A 22,971-nucleotide genomic window follows, 5' to 3' on the forward strand; every position below is an offset into this window, starting at 1 on the left:
ACCGCCCGCTCCCCGCCCGGCTCCCGCCGCTCCCGGCTGCGGGGCTCGGAGGCAGCGGGGGCCGTGCCCCAGCCATGGCCGGGCGCGGAGCGGGGTTGCGGAGCTGCGGCCGCGCCGCCCGGCTCCTCCTGCTCTTCCTCAGCTGGCTCTGCGCGCCCCTGCTCGCCCAGCCCGGAGCTCCGCAGGCGGGTGAGGCGGCGCGGGGCGGCCCCCGCGGGGTGAGGGCCGGGGAGGGGGGTGAAAGGCGCTTCAGCAGGAGTCGGCAGGGTGTGGGAGAGGGCAGGGCACGGCCGGCCGGGGGTCAGAGCCCTCCCGGCGCTGTGCGGGGCCGCCGGGGATGGAGGGGTGGTACCGCGGCCCGGGGGTTCGGGCGCCGCTGCCGCCCCGGGCTGTGCCCGGCGGGGAGCGGTTCGTGAGGGGAGACGGGCGGCATTTCGCGTGTGGGGGGAGACGCCGCCCGGCTGGGGCCGCCACGGACCTGCTTCGCTTTCCACGGCGTCAACTTTTGGCCGAGGTCGGCTGAGGTGGGGCTGGTGCCGAGGGGGAGCGGGTCCAGCGGGGGCTGAGCTGGGCTGGGGGAGCATCGCCGGCTTCAAAGAAAAGGAACGGGACCTGCGGAGACCGCGGTCAAACCCCCTCGCCAGGGCTGCCCCGGGCACAGGGAGGGGAAAGTGCCTCTGCCAAACTACGGCTTTTCAGGTGCACATCGGTCTCGACTGACACACATTTCATTACACAGTGGTCATGCTTTCTAAATGCGTATTGTGATGCACTTTAAAGATTTCAGCTGCCACAGCTTTTCAGTTTTTGCTCTGCTCACTGGCACAGTTTGCAGGTTTGAGTGCCTGCAGCTGGTACGGAGGTAAACTTTCAGAATGTGCTTTAATAATTGCAGTTTCGCGTGTGGATGTGACTGCACGTGAAAAGAACCCTCTAAAGAATTCGTCACAGAACTCTCGTTAGTTTGGTCGTGCGTTATTTGTTCGACTTCAAAAGAGTCAGTCTCGTAATTCAATCAGGATGTAACTTTCCGAGCTGAAGGATGTAAAATAGCATGTGAAGCTGGAGTGTTTATGGAATTACACAAAGATTAAAGGATTAAAGGAGCAAAATTGCTCGTCAAAGATTTATTTAGAAACAGTTGTTTTAAAGCATTGCTTGTATATAATTTAGGGGTACCTTGCTAAGAGTTTTGCAGAATGTCCTGAAACCATAACTGCCGTATTTACAGGCAGAAAGAAAATGAATGAAAAATTAATTTGACTTTTTTTTTTTTTTTAATATTAATTCGAAATTGAAAAAGTGGTTGTAAGTATGGTTTATGGAAAATTGATTGTGTTGATGTCTTGGTTTTAATTCAGCTGACAAATACTCAGTCTGTTATTGCTGAGCCTGACTTAAAAGATTATTCTTTGTCTCAGCGTTTGGAAAAGTGTTTCTCATCATGAGAGAAGATATTGCTGTGCAAAATTATTTTGTTAGCTTATATGATTTGTATGACTACATGTAATTACCCACAGTCAGGTTAAGCCAAATTGGGCCTTTTGGCACAAGCCAGCAGTTTTGACTTCGTTGAGAACTGACCATGCATAGTGAGGGTAACGTTTTCTTTTCACAATTTGTTTGCTCTCAAATAACATGAAATTTGCTGTAAGAGTGCTTGTAAATTAATTGTGGTGTTTCATTAGCAGTGAACTAACACTTTATCTTGGATAACTGTGAATTGTCAAGGCAAAATACTTGCTGATTTTAAATACAATCAAATTATAAGGTTTGTTCCTTGCACTGAATCTTAAACTGAGGTGAGACTTAATGGACTCAAGGTTACCAAGCACCTCTAGCTCTGCTGTGCTGCAGACCTGATTCTTAGAAAGATTCTTAGGAGGAAAACCATGAGCGTTGAATCGTGGAGAAGTGTCTGTGTTGATTTGTAGAGGGGACTGTGGGAGGAAGTACTTGCAGTTTCCCAGTTTTTAGAACGGTAAAACCCATGGTTTTTGTGGTATGTTCTGAAATCCTCTACTCTGTATCTGGTTTTGAGCAGAGAATCTGATTTCTAAACAGAGCCTCTGATTTCTGAGAGCTGTGGGGTTGCGTGTTCTGGTGTATCCACGGCTGGAAATGAGCTGGGTGGGCAAAATGCTGCTGTGGCAGAAGGTAACGCCAGTGGCTGCACTGGCAACTTGTGAGAACCCCCAGCCTGTGCCTTACTTACAGAAATCCTGGGTTTGTGTTCACTTCCCTGATGCACAGCCTCTAAATTTATGTGTGTAAATGGCTCTACTTACAAGATTCTGCATCCTTGTCCTTCCTGTTTCTCCCTGCGCTCTGCACTTGGATGCACCCTGTTTGCTGCTTGTTCTCGGCATTTCTCACTGCTGTCTTCAAAATCCAGTGTTACACTTCAAAATTCCTCATAGTTTCATGTCCAGTGTGTGTCATTTTATTTTGCTGCTGGTTGGGCAGAGGTTGATGTGTGAGGTAGGAGAGAAGGCAGAAATCCTCCCAATAGCTTGAAAACCCTGTGTAAGCCACCTTTTCTGTGCTTGTAGGTGTAGTTTTTTAAAGAGGGGAGTAAAAAAAAGAGTTCTGGGGAGTTGAGAATGTAATAGCTGGTTTTTCTGAGCCTTTTTCAGGAAATTGGACGGAGTTAGTAATGCTGCTTTGACTTACAGACATCCTAGGAAAGATGATTTTGATCTCTCTAAATGCTTGCTGTTAATTAAACTCTGGCTGTTTGTGATTGGGTTCTTGGCAATTGCTAAAGCACGGGAGGAAAAGTAGGCCAGAAAATTGAGGGCCATGCAGAAAGTGTGAGTCATGGTCCTGTTAAAAGGGAAGGGGGAGTCAGTGCAGAAATAAAACTTCCATTTTGTGCTTCATTTACTATATTACATGTATTTGCTACTTAATGAAGTAATGGTGGGAAATCATCTCAATCAATATGAGTGTACTGAAGGCAGGTGTAGTGTATATATTCATTCACCTTCCAGGCTTGTAAGAAAATTACCAGTTGTAGTTTGTGGTAATTAGATTTGTGGATAACAGCCTACATGTTATGATAACACACAGTTAAACAATATAGTGTTAACTACAAAGTATGGATATTTTGCAGTGTTTGTTGCCCTTTTTCATTATAATGGTATATGGTTATAAAAGTACATTAGTAATATATATTATTTCTGAATCTACATCTTAATGTTAGGCTTCTAAAAAGCGACCCTTTCCTTTTTCCCCTGGACCTCTTTTGAAAATGCACTGGGTAGTGATGCAAAGAAATCATTAACACTCAGTTTTGTCAATTAGCAAATGCTTTGAACTGCACTGTTTAATGTGCAGGGACCAGCAGGACACCTGCAATCCCAGTGGGACACTTTAGCTAAGGGAGTGCAGAGGAATGGAGAGTTCAAAGAGAGCTCATTCTTTGGGGCAACCATGAACTGTGGTGTTGTCTCCTTTAAAAACAAACAAATATTTATGAAAATACAGCTGAGAGAAAGCTGCAACACTGACAATTTAACTGGGAATTCTTATACAAAGAACGATGCTGCCAAATCATATTAAGAAGCTAAGATATTTAATCCCATAATGGTACAGTAACAAACAGCGTAACAAGGTGGATTTTACAAAAGAAGAACACTTCTGTAATTTATCTGTGGCCTTTAAAAAGTCTGCCATCTGCAGCCCAAGTGAAATTTTGACTTTAGAATAAGATGAATAGACATGGGCGTGTTTTGTTGTGCTGCTCGTGCATCTGAGACCCCTGTAATGCTTCCTCCTATTTTCCAAGTAGTTCTTCCAAAGTGCTTTAATAAAAGGAGTTGGTGAAGTGCTTAGGGAGGAAATGGTAGAACTGAATTTTTAAATACAATTTTGTCTGAGATCAAGTGTTTAATTAGAATTTCTACTTAACCAAAGTGTTTTCCTGTTACTTCAGGCCCTAACAAAAGTGAAGCCACCCAAATACAGGCAGGCTTTATAACTGCCCTTCAGAGGCTACAAACAAACCTGCAAGTTTATTTTAGCACGTGGAGCTCGTGGCAGGGGCGATGCTTCCATAATCTCTTGCCATCTGATTTAGGATGAGATTGCCCTCTGGGTTGTTGGTTTGCTAATCTTGCTAGTCATGGGGTTTTAACCTCTATTTTTCATAATTATTCTGCTGCCTTAAGCCTCGAACTGTGTTTTATCTGTTTTCTTCTCCTCTGTACATTTTTTTTCTGCTTGTCATCAGTTCTTCACAATTTTGTTACTGATATTAACACAAAGGATAACTAAGAATCACACCCTTTGTTGTAATTTTAAAAGCATGTAGACAGTGGAAAAGAGAAATGAAACACCTGCAGTCTATGCAACAAATGAGTTGAGTGGTCCTGTTAAATAAAATATGCAGGGTAGGGGTGATTACTTATTTTATTTTAATTCCTGAGACACTGTTACCATTTCCAGCCTCCCCATGGAGCTCTGCTTTGTATGAGCAGTCTTTTATAGACCTGCATGCCCCAGCTTCTTAATAAACAGAATAAACTAGAAATGTTGAAGAGTGGGGATATTCCTGTGATGATAAAAAAAGGAAAAAAATAGTCAAATTATATTGTTAGTAAATAATGGTCATTGTAAATGATCAGTGAGTGCGCTGCAGGTCTGAGTGTGAAATGTTTGGAAAAAGATCTGTAAGAATATAAAAGCAGTAAAATAACACGTCCCCATTTAGCAGAGCAGAGAAACTGCTGTGTTTTGAAAGAAACTTGATCTGGAAACAACCCACACCCTGAAATGCTGTCTGGCTGCACAGGAGGTCATCTTACAGCACACAGGGATGGTGAAAGTGCAACTTTGCCTCTGCATTGCTTCAAGGTCAATTAATGCAGAGAGAATATCCAGCTGCATAGGCAGCCTCAAATTGTACCCAAAAATGCAGTTGAGAGTTGTAACTGTAGCAGGGAAATGTAATTAATGCTAATACAAACATCGAGTATTTATGAAACATTAGGCTGAAGTATACACAAAGCCATCCATAATTCAGGAAATGGGGATATAGAAAGAGAGAAATTAAATTGTGCCTTCAGGAAGCGTTCTTTTGGGTGCCTGTGACATGCAGGGCTTGGCAAATCCGTGCATAGTTACAAATAAGGACAATTCCTTGGCTAATGAGGGTAAACCAAACAAAATAAAATAAATATATTTTAACCTCACAGCTGTGAGGGCAGCTTGTAAGTGTGCAACCCTCTGTGGCTGCATCATTTAAATACTAGTATATATTGGTCACTACTTGCTCTACTTCTGTTCTGTTGACTAAATTTACCTCCTCTCCAAACAAAATAATGTTAAGCTTTTAAATCTCTCCATGTTTGGATGACTGTCTTCTGGTTTTAATCTGTTTATGACATTTTTCTGGTGCTTTTCTGTTTCTGATACATCTTTTTTTAGATGGATGCTGTTAGTGAGCACATGATTTCTAGAGAGGTCATGCCATGCATTTATGTAATGGCATAATATTTTAAGTCTGCATTAAAAAGAGATGCTGGTAAACTCCTTTCTTTTGTTTGCTCTTTCCCTTAAAGTGAGAATATTAATTGTTAGCTTTTTGGCAGTAGTTTCAGTCAGTTCAGACCTCATCAGTGAGTAGTAAAACAATCTCTGTTTAGAGCATATGTTTGTGTTTTCTGGTGGTGGTTCTGACTTTTGTCTGGGAATTGGAGACCCATTCAAGGTGATGTGTGTAGTTTGTGCTGATTCTGGAGGTTTCACACCACATTTGAAGGCTGTTCCTCCTGAGTTACTCAGCTGGACAATGATCTCACCTTTTCCCCCTCCTCTCTCTCTGTATCTTCCCAAGTTTCTCCTTCTCTTGTTATTTAGGGCATAAACATTTGTGTGGGTTCCCAGAGTGGGCAAACCTTAGACTTTACCTCTTTTTTTTTTTTTGTGTAGCAGGGTTTCTTCTGATCCACTTCAGTGAGGACACGTAGGTAAAACCCAAATTTTTCATGGATTCCCAAAGATAAAAGGACAGCAGTTGCTCCATGAGGTGCTGGAGGACAACTTGCATAGCTCTTTTGAAAAAAGTCCAGATTTACATAAACACACACAAAACAGTGTGTGGGGGCAAAGTGCTCTACAAGCAAGTGCAGCAAAGCTTATTCATGATAGATCTGTCCAAACATTAGAAGAAATAACATCTAAAACATGAAGAGACTGAAGTTTCAGAGTGGATTGCAGGTCATGCAGTGCACCACAGACCTGCACAGTGTGGGTGTAGTTTTTCAAAAGCACCACTTGTTTGGGGAATGAGGGACTGAAGCTCTGTCACAGACCAGCTGCCAGTTTTAGAGGACATCTGTAGTGGCACCAGGTAAATGGTAAAGTGCATTTGGCCTTTGCTGTCGCTCAAATTATCACACAGATTTGAAAGTGTGATAATGGTATAAAGATGCCAGTAAAACCAGGTAACTTCCTAAAATTCTTCTCCCAGAAGCCAGGCCCTGCTTCTGGAGAAGAGAGGATGAGACATTTAACTCTGCATAAACACAGCAGGAGCTCTTTGCACATAAGAATGCAGATGGCCACTGTTCACTTCAATCAGTGGTAATAAATCCCTTTTTCTGTAGGTGTGTCTGAACCTTCTTTCATCGCTAAAAGTGAAGATCGTTTGTTCAAGCATTTATTTGAAGACTATCAGAGGTGGGTTCGTCCAGTGGAGCGCTTGAACGACACAATAAAAATCAAGTTTGGCCTTGCAATCTCCCAGCTGGTAGATGTGGTATGTATAGCCAATAAGTTGGATGGTTTTTTCTCACTGACTTTAAGATTCTAGAACATAATGTCACGTGAAATAACCGTGCATATTTTAGCTTAAACACAGTGGGTTAATCCTCTAAAATTATTGTCAGTGTAACTAAAAAAAATGCACTGTGGATGCATGTGTGATGTCCTCATATAAAGATATTTAGTGACTGGAATGCTTTCAGAAGTGTGGTTGGTATTTTAAATTACAGACCTCTGTGAACTAAAGCAGCCATTTACTCTGAGTGTTCTCTGCTGGTTATTTCTTGTAATTTCTTGGTTTTTCTTTGCTTTATAGGATGAGAAAAATCAGCTGATGACGACAAATGTGTGGTTGAAACAGGTGGGTGTAAAACACTGATGGAAAATTCTGAAGCTTCGTAACTGCAAATGAAAACGTGGAAGAAACTTCTCTTGTATATTTAAAAAAATGAGTTGCTGCATGAATTTTTTACTTCACACATTATATTTTTAAAATGTCCCTAGAAATGCTTTAAAGGATTAATTGTTACAAACCTCTTAAAAAAACGTAGCAAACACACGGAAAAGGTAAATGAAAGTAAGGTAAATAAAAATTTACCAAATTAAAAGAAATCTGAGGCATGGCATGTATCCAACCACAAGTTGCTGTCTCAGTAAATAAAAGTTTTCATTCCAAAGCTTTATTTAGAAGAGTATGGGTTGCTGTAGTGTTCTGTAAAATAGCTTTGAAGTTTTCTACTTGTGGGATATTTGAGATTATGGCATAAACATCACTGAAGAGTTCCAATTTCAAAGTTATATTTGCTTGCTGTAAGGAAATATTTTTTTTCCTCTTAAGAATATTTGGATTTGGGCAGGAAAAAACCTTAAGCTTTGTAATAATCACAGTCCAGTGCTAAGCTTAATTGGCAGTATGAACTTGGGAAATGCTGCTCACAAGTCATTCTTGATTTAACTTAGCAGAATATTTGCAGACCCCTATTACATCACTGGTTTTGTTTGGGCTGCTTCATTACCCTTTGGTTGGTTGGATTTTTTTGCTTTGTTTTGTTTTAATTTTTTTCCCTGTTGATTCCCATTCCCTTCTTTTCCAGTAACTGTAATTTCTAAAGGGTCAGTTTTTATTTTCAGGGAAACTTTGAGACTGCTCAGCAAATGTATTGATGGTAACACTTTGTAGCTCTCTTTAGTAGTTTCTGCAGATCTTATTGAACCAGTTGAACCATTTTAAATAAAATAAGAACTGACCTGTATATGTGTTCAAAATTCTGTTTGATGGTGAATTCTTAGAAACTTAAATTCTTCCTCTTGAACTTGTGGTTCAAGTGTAAAATTACCACAAAACACTACTGTGCTTTTAGTGGTGCTATTTTTAGTGTTAATGGTGGAAATCAGAACTGCCTTTTAAGAGTTCCATCATGATGGAATTTTTTATCTGTGGTAAAAAAGTCTAAATTGCTTCTGATTACCTTCCAGTGTTCGGTATTGATTCAGAACGAGCTTTTTTTTTTCCAATTTAATTTATACAGTTCAATTATGTTATAACAGCCCTTACTTATGTATACATGCTCTGAAAAAGGAACTTCACATCTAAAGTTCTGCACAGAAATACTGTCAAGTGGCTCTTACAACAGAAAACAAACACTGGGTGAGGTAACCACATGACTGCTCAGCAGATTAATTGTTTTATATAAAGATTTTAGAAGCCAGTTTCATTGTTTTGATTTGCCTCATTATCTGTTTTCATCTGGTGTTGCCCTCCTTAAATCCACTCCCCACTAACACCGATTTTCACCTCTCACATCCCCGCAGGAATGGATAGACGTGAAACTAAGGTGGAATCCCGAAGACTATGCCGGAATAACATCTATCCGTGTCCCCTCAGATTCCATCTGGATTCCAGACATTGTGCTCTATGACAAGTAAGATTGGAATCTTTTCATAGAAAATGCATTTATTTTTTAACTTTGCTGTCCAAGCTGGTTCTTGGGAGGCTCATTGGACTTGTGGACATTTGGGAGAGCTGAGGTTGCATGGAAGGATTTGCCTCTGGATGCAGAGGGACTCTGTTGCCAGGTTAAATGCCAAATGTTTTGCTTGGCTTCTGTATGGCATTTCTCATCTCTTTAAAAGGTTCATTTCCATTTCTTCACAGAAACTCCCTGTTAGAAAACAATGTCTTGCACTGTGCTGGGGACAAATAGTGTAGGGTGATAGGAAGGAAACAGCTACTTTATACTGTTATAAGTCATATTCAGTCAGCATGGAATTGAAATTAAGTCCCCTCAGCTTTAAGGGGGGAAATTGTGTTGGTTTTGTGATGTTTGGGTTTTTTTCTTTTGAAAATCCCCGAAGATCAGAAGCAATAACTTTTGAATTGACCTTTCTGCTCAGCTCAGGTGCATGTAGAATGCTTTTTTACGTTTCCTGACTTGTTGAGTCAGGATAAAAGGCTGTTGCAGTGATTGTAAATTCAAGTTTGGAGGTGGCAAACAAGTGTTATTTTCGCTGCTTCGTGACTTGTTTTTTTTCTTTGATCGTTATGATTTGGCCAAATTGAAAAGTGCTTATGCTGCATTACTGAGAGAAACCCCACACTTGGGTCACGCTGTTGAAGGTCAGGACTTTTACAATCCTTTCAGAAGTCATCAGGGCCACAGAAAGTTGCCCAGACTTTTAAATTAACGGACTTAAAAATAATTTCCACTCTTCCAAAGCTGTTTGCCTTTGTAAGATTCAGATCTAACAAAAAAAAATAAAACCTGTGAAGACAGTACAAAATTTTGGCTGTCAAGGGGGATAAGGGATAAAGAGCTGAAATGCCAATAACAAAGCATATTTTCCTACTTAAATACACCCCCAGTCCCCCGTTGTAATTGCAGCTCCTCTCTTCTTTCAGTGCAGATGGACGTTTTGAGGGAACATCCACAAAAACCGTGGTTAAATACGACGGCACCATTGCTTGGACTCCACCAGCCAACTATAAAAGTTCTTGTACCATCGATGTGACCTTCTTCCCCTTCGACCTCCAGAACTGCTCCATGAAGTTTGGGTCCTGGACTTACGACGGCTCGCAGGTCGATCTGATCCTCGAAGATTACGATGTTGACAAAAGAGATTTCTTTGATAACGGAGAATGGGAAATAGTGACTGCAACGGGGAGCAAGGGAAACAGGACTGATGGGTGCTGCTGGTATCCTTTTGTGACGTATTCATTCATAATTAGGCGTTTGCCCCTTTTCTACACCTTGTTTCTCATTATCCCCTGTATCGGGCTGTCATTTCTCACCGTCCTTGTCTTCTACCTGCCTTCGAACGAAGGCGAAAAAATTTCGCTTTGCACCTCAGTCCTGGTCTCTTTGACTGTTTTCCTGCTTGTCATCGAAGAAATTATTCCCTCATCTTCCAAAGTTATCCCACTCATCGGAGAGTACTTGGTGTTCACTATGATATTCGTGACCTTGTCCATTGTGATAACTGTCTTTGCCATCAACATCCACCACCGCTCCTCGTCCACGCACAACGCGATGGCACCGTGGGTTCGCAAGATCTTTCTTCACAAGCTGCCCAAGCTGCTCTGCATGAGAAGTCATGTGGACAGGTACTTCGCCCAGAAGGAGGAAACGGGGAAGATGAGTGGCTCGGAATCGTCGAGGAACACCTTGGAAGCAGCCCTGGATTCCATCCGCTACATCACGAGGCACGTGATGAAGGAGAATGAAGTTCGGGAGGTGGGTGAATTAGTCCTGTTACACTGATCTGCCCCAAGTGGAAATCAGAAAACCAGGTGATGGTTTACTGTGCAGTGGCCTATTAAAGATGTGCTGTGGATTTCCAGGGTCTGTGCTCCCCTGAAAGCTGTGTAACTGTTTCCACTGGCAAGAAGTGCGAGTGTGGTACAATGCTGAGAATTCTTGTGGATATTGGGCTGATACAGCACAGTCCTTGGGTTCTTTAAAAGTCTTTTGCTTTCTTCTAAAAGGAGGTTCATGTTGTTAGTTCCACACTGTGAGGCACTTGTGTGCTGTAAGTGTTCCCTACAGAGCTGCTGAGATGAGGAGAGAACGTGTTTGTTCTCTTGGATGTTACACCTGAAGGCTCTCTGAACTGTGCCTTATATTTGCCTTATCTTTTCAGAGTAAATATTGCCAAGCCGTGTTTCTCACCTTTCAATTCCAAATAAAACAGTTTCAATGCTCTACCTTGTATTAGTTCAAACAAAAGCTATAGCCTGGTGGAGGTCATTTTGTGCTCAGATCAAACATGGATTAGATGACTTCCTAAGAGTTCTCCTCTGCCCTTTTTATTATTTGTCTCTGAGTTATATCAAAAGATGTTAAAGGCTTTTTTTCAGTCTGTGCATTTGCAGTTTGAACTACCCTTAGTGGGTATTTACACCACTTGGGTAAGAGCACTATGAATCTGTTAGCTTTACATGCTTTTTAAACTGGCACCACTAGTAAACCAGAGTCTTAAATGTAATCTTCAGGTTAGTGTACAAATATAGAAGTTTGTGTGTGGTCTCATGATGCTGCTGCCTCTTTCTGATGGCAGGGCCTGGGATTATTTCAATTTATATGGAAAAGGCTCTCTTCAGAAGCTGCTGATGGCTGATAGTGTGTTCTCACATCTAGGAATAAACAAAGTCCTCTCATGTTGCCTTTTCAGGACTTGATTTTGACATTGTCACAAGGGATCCGGCCTAGATTCTTAATAAATGTGTCTGCTGTGCTGTGAAAGCAGCATCTGATAGCTCTGCATTGTATGAACAACAGAAATAGGAGAATTGGCTATTAAATACTTAAATAATTTTCTGTATGTTATGGGTTGGTTTTCTTTCTCCTGTGAAGTTACTGCATTTGGCTGTGGGTGACAAGAGAAGTGAGAAGTATTTGGGTTTTCAGGTGTGATGTTTTTGTGACTCTAAACCTCAGAAATGAACATATAGTTGAGTGGGGATTCACTTGTGTTTTATTACTTGGGCTCCAGAGAATGTGCAGGCTTTATTTGCAAAAGTTGTTAATAAACACTACACAGCTAGAGCTGTTGTAGCCTTGCACCTTGGGAAGCATTAGGCCTGGGAAATGTGGATAGCTCCAGTTCAAATCCAAGACAGTTGTTTGGCAGGGCTTTCATTTGCATTAATTTGGGAGGTTTAGTGGTTTTTGTTCAGGTGCTAGAGGGAGTTGTTGTTGTCTCTCTTTTTTTTTTTTAATAACTTTTGTTTCCAGCTCCTCCCTGGGATTTCCACTTTGTGCTGTCACGTGCCATGAATACTGCAGTACGTTAGAAAATGCAATAGCACTTTTATCTCTTTATAGATGAGGATTTTCAGTGCTTGTCAGGGTTGGTTTCTGCATTAAAATCTAGTATCGGTCTACACAGCTTACCAATCTCCACAGGGGGAGTTTGCTCCTGTTCGAGCTCAGACTGTAATCATAAAATGCTATTAAATGTTGAATGAAGTGCACTTTGAAATAATTACAATTGCAGGACGTGGCACTGCATTTTCACCTGTTCTTGCTCACACACTGACCATCTCTTGTGCTCTTTTGTTTTCCAGGTGGTTGAAGACTGGAAATACATCGCTCAGGTGCTCGACCGAATGTTCCTGTGGGCTTTCCTTCTGGTTTCAATCGTTGGGTCACTTGTCTTGTTTATTCCTGTTATTCACAAGTGGGCAAGTATAATAGTACCTACACATATAGGCAGTGCAAATGCCTGAAATATTTTTGGGGCTGAAATATTTTCCTGCTGATGTGGCTCCCAAGAGTTGGGCAGGAGCTCTGTTTCCATGCACGTTCTTTGTAGGCATGTTTGTGATAGAGCGAAAAAAAAACAAACCAAAACCAAACATTCCAAACCTAGAAAATTAGGATTATGTTAAAGCATGGCATTCCTAGGACACATAGAAGTCCATTTGCTTATTGCCAGCCTACTGAGTTACTTCTAAGCCAGGTCAGAATTAAAAGAACTTTCTCAAGCACTTGCATGTGTGATAGATCAAAAAAGCATACGCTGACACCTACTGCAAAACAGGAGGATTTAAAATGTTTTAATAGTCCAATTATTAAATTACTATATGAATTGTTACACAGAGTATTATATTTGCAGTTACCTGCACAGTAGAGTTGCTTATTTCAATTTACTGTAGTATAAAAAAGGAGAATTTTTATCAGCTCTCTTGAATGTGTTGTAAAAGTATGAAGTTTCTACAGAGTAATTTAAAATAATAGTTAAAATACAAATTAAACTTCCTGTATGTCCGGTATCCAACTGAAAATAGCGGTTTGGCCACGTTTTTGCCTCTATAAATTTTCAGTGGAATTTGCTGCTTAAATTTTAAAGCTTGACAATTCTGTGATACTCACATGAACATTTAATAAACCTTCAAATGCCTAAAGCACATCTGTGTATTGATATCTCCATCAGCTTTGGGAAGGAAGGCAAAGGCAGTTAAATGAGTTCCCAAGATGCTGGAACGAGGGCTGGAACACTCAGAGTTCTTTATCCTTGATGAAGAATTTGATACAAGACTGTGAGTTTTGCAAACCTGATAATTTATTTCCTGTCTCTGTGTGTTTCTCAGAATTAAGTTTTTAAGTTTGTTAATATTAAGGAATTTTGCGGGGAATGTCTTTCTGCAGGAAAGGTCGTAAATTATTGTGCCATGGAACCAGATAGAGATGATTAAATTTTCATACATTTTTTAAACTGAACTTAAGAGAGCTGCCTTGAGTAGTAGGTCCTCTTGCTTATTATTATTATTAACTGAATATTTATTTCAAATTGTCTTCAGCTGTAGGATTTTCTTGGGGTTTTTTTAAGGCTCATAGGTGGGGAAATGATGCCAGGCAAGCCTTTTTTTTTCTTTTAATAACAATTTATAAATAATTCTGATTGTAAAGGGGAGTTACTCTTCTTCAGCTACCCAGTTACATTTGGCATTGGATGTCCAAGTTTCCTCTCCTGCCATCATAATTTTAAAGGTGAGCTTGCAAAGATGATCTGATTTAATCCATTAATGTAAGAATTTTAACTTTCTTGGTATTACTAAGACTAAACAATGCATCAGTGACTTCCTCTGTGTGGAAGTTGCAGGAATACTTTAGGAAACTTCTTTCCTGTTCAAACACAAGATTTCCTTTCATAGTCTTCCTTGGGTTTGAATTACTGAAATTTACCTAAACAGAAAGCCAAGTAAGTAAAGAAAGTAGGTTAGAGAGATATATATCTCTCATTTTTTTAACTCTCCACCTTATTATCTCTTTCCCCTTGTTAAATGATGTCTGTAGACTGCCCTGCTGGGCAGCACGTGGCCCAGTGGAGTCACAGCCCTTAGAATAATTCACCATTTTTGCAAATGCCACATCTTTGAGCCACTTCTGCAGTCTGATCATGATAGATTTAGAGCTGACCCTGGAACCCTTGGGGTCTGCAGCTTGTCAGGTGTGTCTGAAACAAAAGAATGTTAACAAGACTCAGAAAAATGCACCTTGATCCTGTAACTTGTACTGAATGTATTGACCTGTAGGCAACGCTACCTTATCTAGGTTTTTGTTACCTGGTCAAAATAAATGGAAAAAAAAAAGGCACCGTTTTCCACAGTTTGATTCTCTTTATTTTCATAAATGTCACACCACTTGATACACTGTATTTCCAAAAGTTTTTCAGTTTGGTACAGAGAGAACAGTTGATATTTTTACAAAATATGTTCTCATCAGGGTATTTTGTCGCATTCTTTATTCATGCTCTTAAATAACTTGCAGTTACTGATTTATAAAAAAATGAAGGTATATATGCCTAAGCAGTGATTTTTAGCATACTTTACAGGACTATTCTGTGTCTACCTGCCTTCCCTTGGTTTCCTTTCATCACAAACCTGCCCACAGTGTGGGTCAGGTGGGGACATCTGCATTCCAGCATTCCAGCAGTTTGGTACTTGTGCCTCCCCAGCCATTCCATCCACGTGGAACTCTTGTTCCATTCACAGAACTCATTATAAACTTCTTCCAGAAGGTCCTGTCGTGGTCTCGAGCCTCTTGGTGCCAGACTGGTGAAAAACAGCCCAAAGCATTCAACCCATCTCGACTTTCCAAATATCCATGTAATTTTCCATGTCTTTATTCACCCCTCCCTAAACCATTCCTGTAAACTTTATTGTTCTACCTACATCTTTTCCCAGGGTGGCAAGAAGTAGCTGTAAATCACAGCTCCTGTTCCTTGGAAATTAGCTGTCACAAAGGTTCCAAATAATTTCCTTTCCCACATTTTTAAACAAAAGCCTTCTTGGTCAAGCAGATTTGAAAGTTCCTTATTCTGCTGCACATGGAAGAGACATGGGGGTGCTGGGGTGACGATACAGAGTTGGTTGGCAGTTTTATTTGATGTCACAACGTGTGGTTTAATCTTCACATTTCATCTCCAGCCATCAGAGGCTGTAAAACAAGCCTGCTGTTCCTAGAATACACACCAGGATGAAAACCCACAGGAAAATACGATCAATGACCATGGCAACGTATTTCCAGTCATCCTGAATCTGGAAAAAGGGAAAAAAAGAAAGAAAAAGAAAAAAGAATAGCAAGTTGGCATGTTTATTAGATGAATAATTTGCATTAGCAAGTAGTGCCATTTTGTATAGGAAGCAGGTTTATGTAAGTTTTTCTCTGTGTAGATGTCTTTCACCTACACAACTTACACATTTTCACTGACAAATGAATTCATCTTGAAGAAGCTTTATTTGAACGTGCTCTTTGTGGCAAAGCCAAAAGCTGCTACTTCAAACACAGAAAGTTTTTCACCAAGACTTGAGGAGATACAACTTCTCTATGCCAAAAATGAAAATGTGAAGCTTTACATCCTCAGGTGAAGAGGTTTGTCCAGAAAACTTTACTGAAGCAGAAACTGAAACTGCTCCTACTCATCTTTAGGCAGTATATAAAAATCAAAAGCTAATTGATATCTAGTTACTTGGTACTTTTTTTGGGTAGTACTGAAATTTGATCGTTCTCATGCATGGTGTAAAATTTATCTCTGTACCTTTCCTGGGGAGGAGGTTTCAAAAAACCCAGGTTTTTCTAATTTTTTTTTCTTTTTACAATGAGTGTTATAACAAGAGTGACACTGAAATATTATATATGCTATGTATTAATAGTAACCAGGTGATTATTTAGTTATGGCTGAGATTGCAATTTAAATTTTTATTTTGTTTTTCTTCAGGAGCGCTAATAACTGAATAATGCATTAGTTGCTTTTGAAATTTGTGCTTTTTAGCTTACAACTTGTTTGTTAGGGCAGACTTAAATCCCAAAGTAGCCCTGTATTTTTTGTACCATTTATTTAAATATAAATAAAGCTCTGATTTCAGCACGAATGAAGTAAAGTTAGAATGAGGTTTAGTGCTGTACTGCAGAGGGTTTAAATCCTGTGATAATTGTGGGGGTGTGGCTACTGCTCATAACATGTTGGAGGAACATGACAGAGAGAAAGCTTTCTATTTTTGTTTCTTTATTGCACTAAGGTGCAGCTTTATGAAAGATTCTAGTCCCAGTCTTGCAGCAGTCGCCTGGTGTAGCTACAGAATTTACTCTGCAGCAGCAACAAAATAAACAATCACCGCTAGAAGGGACATGCACTCGTGGTTTTGCTGCTGATGGTAAGCTGTGGGGGGGAGAATGTAACTTTCCAAAGGCCCCAGAGTCAGGAAATTGCACTATTAAGATTATGACTTGGAAAATCCTGATTTTAGGTCTGGTGTGTTCCTCCAGCAATGGTAACCTCAACGTGCCTCACTCAGTGTTTATACTGTCAATGAAGAGAGTGTTGTGCAACAGAGCTGCTCCCCAGTTATAGAAATTCAAAACTGCACATACTTGTAAACAGCTTGGGTAATTTACTTGTGGAAAATAATGGTCTTTGTTGTTTGGGGGTTTTTGTTTGTTTGTATGTTTGAGTTTCTTTTCTTACAAAAGACTCTAATAATGAAAGGTATCAGCGGTTTGAGTAATAGTAAAGTCTATTCTTACCTCTTTTGCTTCATTCTGCATTTTCATGTTTTCTGCAATGTATTTCACACTTTCAATAGCGTCTCTCATTTCTGGTGACAGAACTGAAAATGAGAGCGTAGGATCCACAGACTCCGAGCTCGAGCTCCTGGTGAGATTACCACTGAAATCCGAGAGCTTGGTGCGCTGGCACTGGCAGCAGCTGCACGCCGTGTCCTGGCACGCAAAGCCATCTTTGCAGCATTTGGCTTCGGAGCTGCTGAAGCAATTCAGGTTGGAAAGCTCCGAAGCGAACGGTGGCTTTGGCTTCTGGTTATTGTCCTCCTCGCTGGCAGGCCTGGTCATGAACATGACCCTGGGAAGTAAGTTCAGGAAAATGGTTCTCACCCACACGGGCATGGTGTGCGTCTTGGGTGTTCTGTAGTGCACGTTCAGCACAAACACCGTGATGACAATTGACAGAGTGACAAATATCATGGTGAAAAGGAGGTATTCCCCGATGAGGGGGATGACCAGGGATGTGGAAGGGATGGTTTCTGTGATAACGAGAAGGAACACTGTTAAAGACAGGAGGACTGATATGCAGAGTGTCACCTTCTCACCGCAGTCTGAGGGCAAATAGAAAACTAATACAGTCAGAAAAGAGATCAGCAGACAGGGAATAATCATGTTGATGGTGTAAAATAAAGGTAAACGCCTAATGTAAAGAGAATATGTGATGTCTGGGTATATCTCTTCACAGCAGTTGTACTTGATGTCATGTTTATACCCAGGAGCTTTAATAATAGCCCATTCTCCACTCTCCCAGTAATCTTTCAGGTTCATTGTGGAGCCAATTAAAACTAAGTCAATTTTGGCTTTATCATAAGACCAGGAACCAAACTTCATGGTGCAGTTCTGATAATCAAATGGGAAGTAGGTTACATCTATTTTACATGAGCTTTTAAATATAGCTGGAGGTATCCAGGTCACGTCACCCGTGTATTTTAGTAGGGCCTTTGTCTTGTCATCAACCTGGAAGTCCCCAACTGCACTGTAAAACAAACAAAAACAACAAAAATTAGAATGATCCAGGTAGTTTCATACATTCAGATCATACACATTGACTCTGTCATCTGCTTTGGGAAAGTCAGCAATTGCTTGCTGACTTGGAGCTGAATTGCATGTGCAGGACTGAGCCAGTGGGCACCATAAATTTGCACAGTTAAACTGAAACAAACAGCTGTATAAATTAACCAGGGAGGAGTTGAAAGGGAATATTATTAATTGCCTTATAAATAATATGGCTCAGTGCAGCCAATATTCAAAATGGCAAATAGCAGACTGCAAATGGCAGTTCAGCTGGATAAGTGCTGTAGGTCCCTTCCAAGTGAACTGTTTTATTCTGTTCTGTTCTAGATCAGTCGAGCACATCAGAACCCAGGGGCTGATAAGAGGGTACCTGTATTACTGGTATTCCCACCTCTTCTGTGGACAGTGCAGGTAGTAACTACTGAAAGAGGGATTAGGGTTGGGGTGCATCTTTGAATAAGGAGTGGATTTGGTGAGGGTTTTTTTTTCAAGTCCCACTATGCTATCTCATATGATCCATGGGACAATTTCCATTGTTTCTATGAAAAAGTAAAGCTAAAAAAGTAATTTAAAGTCTTTTAAGACCACCATTAGAAAAGGGTTGTCATCACTGTTGATCCACAGACCTTAAGTTTTGGATCTGTGTGGGTGAGTCCATCTCCCTGGGAATTGCTGCCCTACAGAGCAGAGGGAGCCATTTACTTATGGTTTGGCTCAGCAACTGACCTCTAAAGTAAACTTTATCTGTGCCTTTTATATGTCAACACTGTTATTAGAAAGGTTGTGAATATAAATTGTGAATTTAACTGCTGAAAAGCTAGAAGTTGCATTTTTTTTTTTTCAGTTAAAGGTGTGACTCACAGATGAGAACTCTCCAGTCTGAGGGAATTCCTGTCAGCTCCCCTGGCAGACAGTGACACAAATAACAGTAAAACCGAAGGGTAAAAGCCAAGTTCACTCTGGCTTGCCCACTTGCAGCTCCAGGTTAGAGCTGGCTGCTGCCCAGGGATGCTGATGGAGCTGGCACGGAGGTGAGGACAGCAGTGGGAGATGAGGGACACAGGTGTGTTGGAAAGCAGGCTTTTCAGGTCATTCAGGGAACTTGCTGCTGATTTTTTTATTTTTTTTTTTAACTGGTAACATCACCCCCCTCCTTCCTAAATTAAGGATATAAATATGCAAGAGTCTTACTTGTTATATAAAACAATATCTGGCTTCCAGATCTGGCCAGATGGTACTCGGATGAATTCAGCACCTCCATAATCTGCTGGATTCCACCGAAGCTTGTAATCATTCCAGATCTAATTATGGACAAAATGAGTCTGTGTTAGGTTTGTGAAGAAACTGAAATTCAGCAGACCAGACCTGAACCAAGTGTTGTCTTATCACTTCTAGGGTTGTTCTATTTTGGATACAGTTTGGATACAGCTGTTTCTTTAACAAACACGTCTGTGTGGTGTTTGTTCATATGCAGATGGTAGGTGGGCCTAGATATGACCTTGTTGGTCATATCTAGATGTGACTTACATGTGTGTGACTCTGTCCCAGGAATGTCTACTCAGCAGCTGAAACGAGGTGAAAGAAGGAGTAAGACTCTCTCTTGTCAGAGAATGTAGGACTTTAATAATAACTTCAGTCTCAAGAAACCAGGTATCTGTGGGATGGTGAGAACAAATTCGTGGAGGCCGTGGTGGTACGTGTGGGCATCGAGTGAGGGACTCGGGGTATGTGGGTCAGAAGAAGCTGGAGAGTGTCATTGCTCAATTCAGTAACAGCCTTTGTCCTCAGGGCTCATCAAACCCCGCTTAAACTAAGTTGAATATCAAGCTGAAATTGGGAACTAAGTTGGTTATTAAGCTGACTGCAACAGCGAGTAGCTGCATTTTTAACCCCTAAGGACCCTTTTTAAGTGAAGTAACCATTTTTGGTTTGTTCTCACTTTCTGGGAACCAAACAGCACCAAGTGGTGCCGTGCGGGACACCAGTGCCGAGGCGCTTTCGCTGCGTCGGTGCCTGCCAAGACAGCGCCTTTGGGAATCTTCAGAGCAAAAATGTTTTATTTAGCGACTCCCAGCGAGTGCAGCAGCGCTGCTCCGCTCCTCTCCCGCCCCATCCCATCCCGTCCCATCCCTTCCCATCTCTTCCCATCCCTTCCCATGGGCAGAGCGGGCCGGTGGCCGCTGGGAGGCAGCAGAGCCCCGGGAACGGGGCCGGGCGGCGATGCCGACGGGAGCTCGGGATGCTGTCCCGGGATGCTGTCCCGGGAATGCAGCCCGGGATCCTGCCCCGGGAATGCCGCCCCGGGAATGCCGCCCCATTGCTCCCCGAGCCCGCAGACACCTCTCAGGGCCGGGCAGCTCTCTCCGGCCCGGGTGCCCCGGAGCCCCCCGCGCTGGGAGGGAGGTGGGTCGGTGCCCTCCCGGCTGTCACCGAGCGCTACTCACGTGCTTCAGCCACAGGTTGGTTTCCATGATCTGGTTGACTTCGTCCTGGAAGAGAGAGCTGTGTCGGGAGAGCTGTGCGGGGACAGGCTCCGGCCCCGCCGCGGCGCCCGCTACTCACCACCTTCACCAGCTGCGACATGGACACCTCGAACTGGATGATGACCGGGTCCGAGACGTTCTTGACGGGGCGCACGAACTGGTTGTAGCTCCGGAAGAGCGCCGCGTAGAGCCGGTGCTCGGCCTCGGAGCCGCCGCAGCCTGCGGAGGGTACGCGGTGAGCGCCGGGACAGAGCCCCCCCGACCGCCCGCTCAGCGTCCCCCGGGCTGGGCACTGCCCAAACCCCGCCTAGGCGGGCACTGCTGGGCCATGGGGGGCGTTAGCTTGGGCTGGGGGGAAGAAAAGCGGCGAAGGGTAACGCTGTGACAGAGATCTCACACACATCTCTGCAAACGAGTAAAGTTTCTGGAGGTGCACAAGAAGAACTGGAGGTCCAGAACCCTTTCGCCTCACAGGCCCGGTCCCCCTAGACCTGGCAGAGCTGTGGAGCACAGGAAGGGGAAAGTGCAGCCCAACAGACCAGGCTGCTTGTGAAGGGTCAGAACGTTTGGCAATAGCAGGATTCCCAGGTAACCTCTTTTCTAGCCTGAGTCACGACTGCGTATTATGGCACGGATAACAACCTGCTTCTTAAAATATATTAAAAAAGGATTAAAATGGATTAACTGTTATATTCAAAGACTTTTCAGCACGTTCAAAGAAATGTGCTAATTACCCGGTTTTTATTCTAAGTAGTTTTTATTTATAATAGATTCATATTGTCCCTTTGCTAACTGCAGTTCATGGTATCCTGTGGCCTACAAAAAACCTGCAGAGTGGAAATTCTAAAAAGTCAGGGTACTTTAACTGTTTTGGGGTGAGGTGTGAGAGCCTGTATTTTACATTACCTTTTTACTGTTTAACTCGCTAGGCAATAACCATCCTAATGCTATTTAAAAGCCAGTGGTCTTTTATTTTTAGAATGATCTCTTGAAACTCTCTCTTAAACTCGTTCTGGACAACACAGCCCGATGAACTCCGACTGAAAAGGAAAACAAGGCCTGTTTTGTCATTAATGGATGGCACTATGCAGATTTGGCAAAGGCATGAACTGAAGGCTGTTGAACATATTCTACAGTTCCTGTGAAACACAAATATGAATCTACAGCTCTGCAAGGACATTGGGGGGATTTTTGAGAGTTGTTTTTCAGTGGAGAAAGAGGAGGGAGGCAGAAGTATCTGCAGGTGAGTGATCTGAAACGTTACACAAAGCAGGTGTTACTTTCCAATCTTTGTGAGTCCTCCCTCTCTTTAAGACAAGAGGGTCCCTCTCAAGTGAATCTACTCAGTTAAAAGCTCTTTTGTTTGGGTTTTGGTTTGGCTGGTTGGTTTCTATCCCTCTCCCTTTCTCTTCTTCACTTGGAGGGTAATTTTATTTTCAGATTAGTGAAATCATTCAAGCCAACTTGCAACCTAAAAAATGAACACTTTTGTAATTGCTAGCTTTGTCCATATTATGTATTGATGTCTCCTGTCTCTCATATCAAGATTTCCTGGAATAAATACTTTCAAATCTTTTAGGCGAATAATTTCAAAGCTAGATCTTAACGACTCTATCTATCATAGTCAACCCCAAATTGCCAGCCTTTTTACATGTCACTAGCGTTAATTAAACCCAGCATCCACTGTCTCTAGAGAAGTGCACTAATGTGGGGATTTTTCTTTGAATATTTTGGTGCTTTCCGTATCTGCAGAGAGAAGACAGGCTGTTTGCAGCTCGTATTTGAAGCTTTTCAACGTTGCCACTTTGTTGTGGTCTTCTGTGCAATACGTGACACCAACCACACCTTTACGTGTCAGGTGCGTTTTCCTTAAAGTTCAAATGGCTTTGCGTGTCCCGTTTGGCATCTTTAATCAGGACAATTAAACACTTTGCAACGGTAAACTTTAAAAACCCACCCACCAAGCAACAAACTACGTAACAAAAAAAAAGCTGCACTAGGATTTATATCCCTTAGCTTGGAGTGAGCTTCTTAAAGATCGTTTGCACCAAAACCATCTCCTGTCCGCCTTTCCGACCTCCCCTTGGCCACCAAAGAGTAACAGCGGAAGGATCACTCACCTTGGCAGAGCAAGCAGAGAGCAGCGGTCAGGAGGAGAGGGTGGATGCTCTCCATGGTGTTGTGAATTACTGCCTGTCCACGGAGGCTGCTGGAGATGAGCGTCGCTGCCAGGACTGTGCGAGCGCCGGCAGCGGGGAGGGCTCCGCTCCTGCGATGCGTGAAATGCCCGAAGCAGCAGCCGGCAGGACCCTGAGCAGCTCTGCGCACTGAGCTCCCGGCAGGGCTGCTGTGCTGCCCCCTGCCCGCCTCACCCGGGCTTTGCCAGAGCTCGGGAAACGGCAAACAGATTGCAGGCAAAACAGATGTTACTGCAGGCAAAGAGCAGTCCTCTGGCAAGGAATAATGGGCAAGAGTCCTTAAAATGGTGCCTAAATGAGCCTGGTGGTCTGAGAGTGCTAATGATTTTTCCTGTCAGCTGCTGTGCAGGAGCCTTGTCTACCAGGAGCTCATAACAATCTGCTAAGGGAAGTTTAATTAATAAAAATCTTGTAATTGAATTGTGCTGAAATAAATATTGACATTAG

The 22,971-nt window shown here is 42.3% G+C and overlaps 2 protein-coding genes across 2 annotated transcripts; one reads left to right on the plus strand and one right to left on the minus strand.

The window, feature by feature from the left end:
- Positions 1–23: 23 nt before the first annotated feature.
- Positions 24–12,611, plus strand: CHRNA5 (cholinergic receptor nicotinic alpha 5 subunit). The gene is made up of 6 exons (XM_050309108.1): positions 24–189; positions 6,612–6,763; positions 7,085–7,129; positions 8,581–8,690; positions 9,668–10,499; positions 12,332–12,611. The coding sequence occupies exons 1-6, from the start codon at positions 75–77 to the stop codon at positions 12,491–12,493; spliced, it is 1,416 nt and encodes a 471-aa protein (XP_050165065.1). The 5' UTR covers positions 24–74; the 3' UTR covers positions 12,494–12,611.
- Positions 12,612–14,291: 1,680 nt separating this feature from the next.
- On the minus strand, positions 14,292–22,608 carry CHRNA3 (cholinergic receptor nicotinic alpha 3 subunit). The gene is made up of 6 exons (XM_050309106.1): positions 22,447–22,608; positions 20,406–20,545; positions 20,288–20,332; positions 19,035–19,144; positions 16,794–17,805; positions 14,292–15,307 (listed from the first exon to the last, which is right to left on the minus strand). The coding sequence occupies exons 1-6, from the start codon at positions 22,499–22,501 to the stop codon at positions 15,200–15,202; spliced, it is 1,470 nt and encodes a 489-aa protein (XP_050165063.1). The 5' UTR covers positions 22,502–22,608; the 3' UTR covers positions 14,292–15,199.
- Positions 22,609–22,971: the final 363 nt, after the last annotated feature.

Source organism: Myiozetetes cayanensis, unplaced genomic scaffold (assembly GCF_022539395.1).
Source record: "Myiozetetes cayanensis isolate MyiCay16 unplaced genomic scaffold, myiCay2020 scf14, whole genome shotgun sequence".
Taxonomy (NCBI): Eukaryota; Metazoa; Chordata; class Aves; order Passeriformes; family Tyrannidae; genus Myiozetetes; species Myiozetetes cayanensis.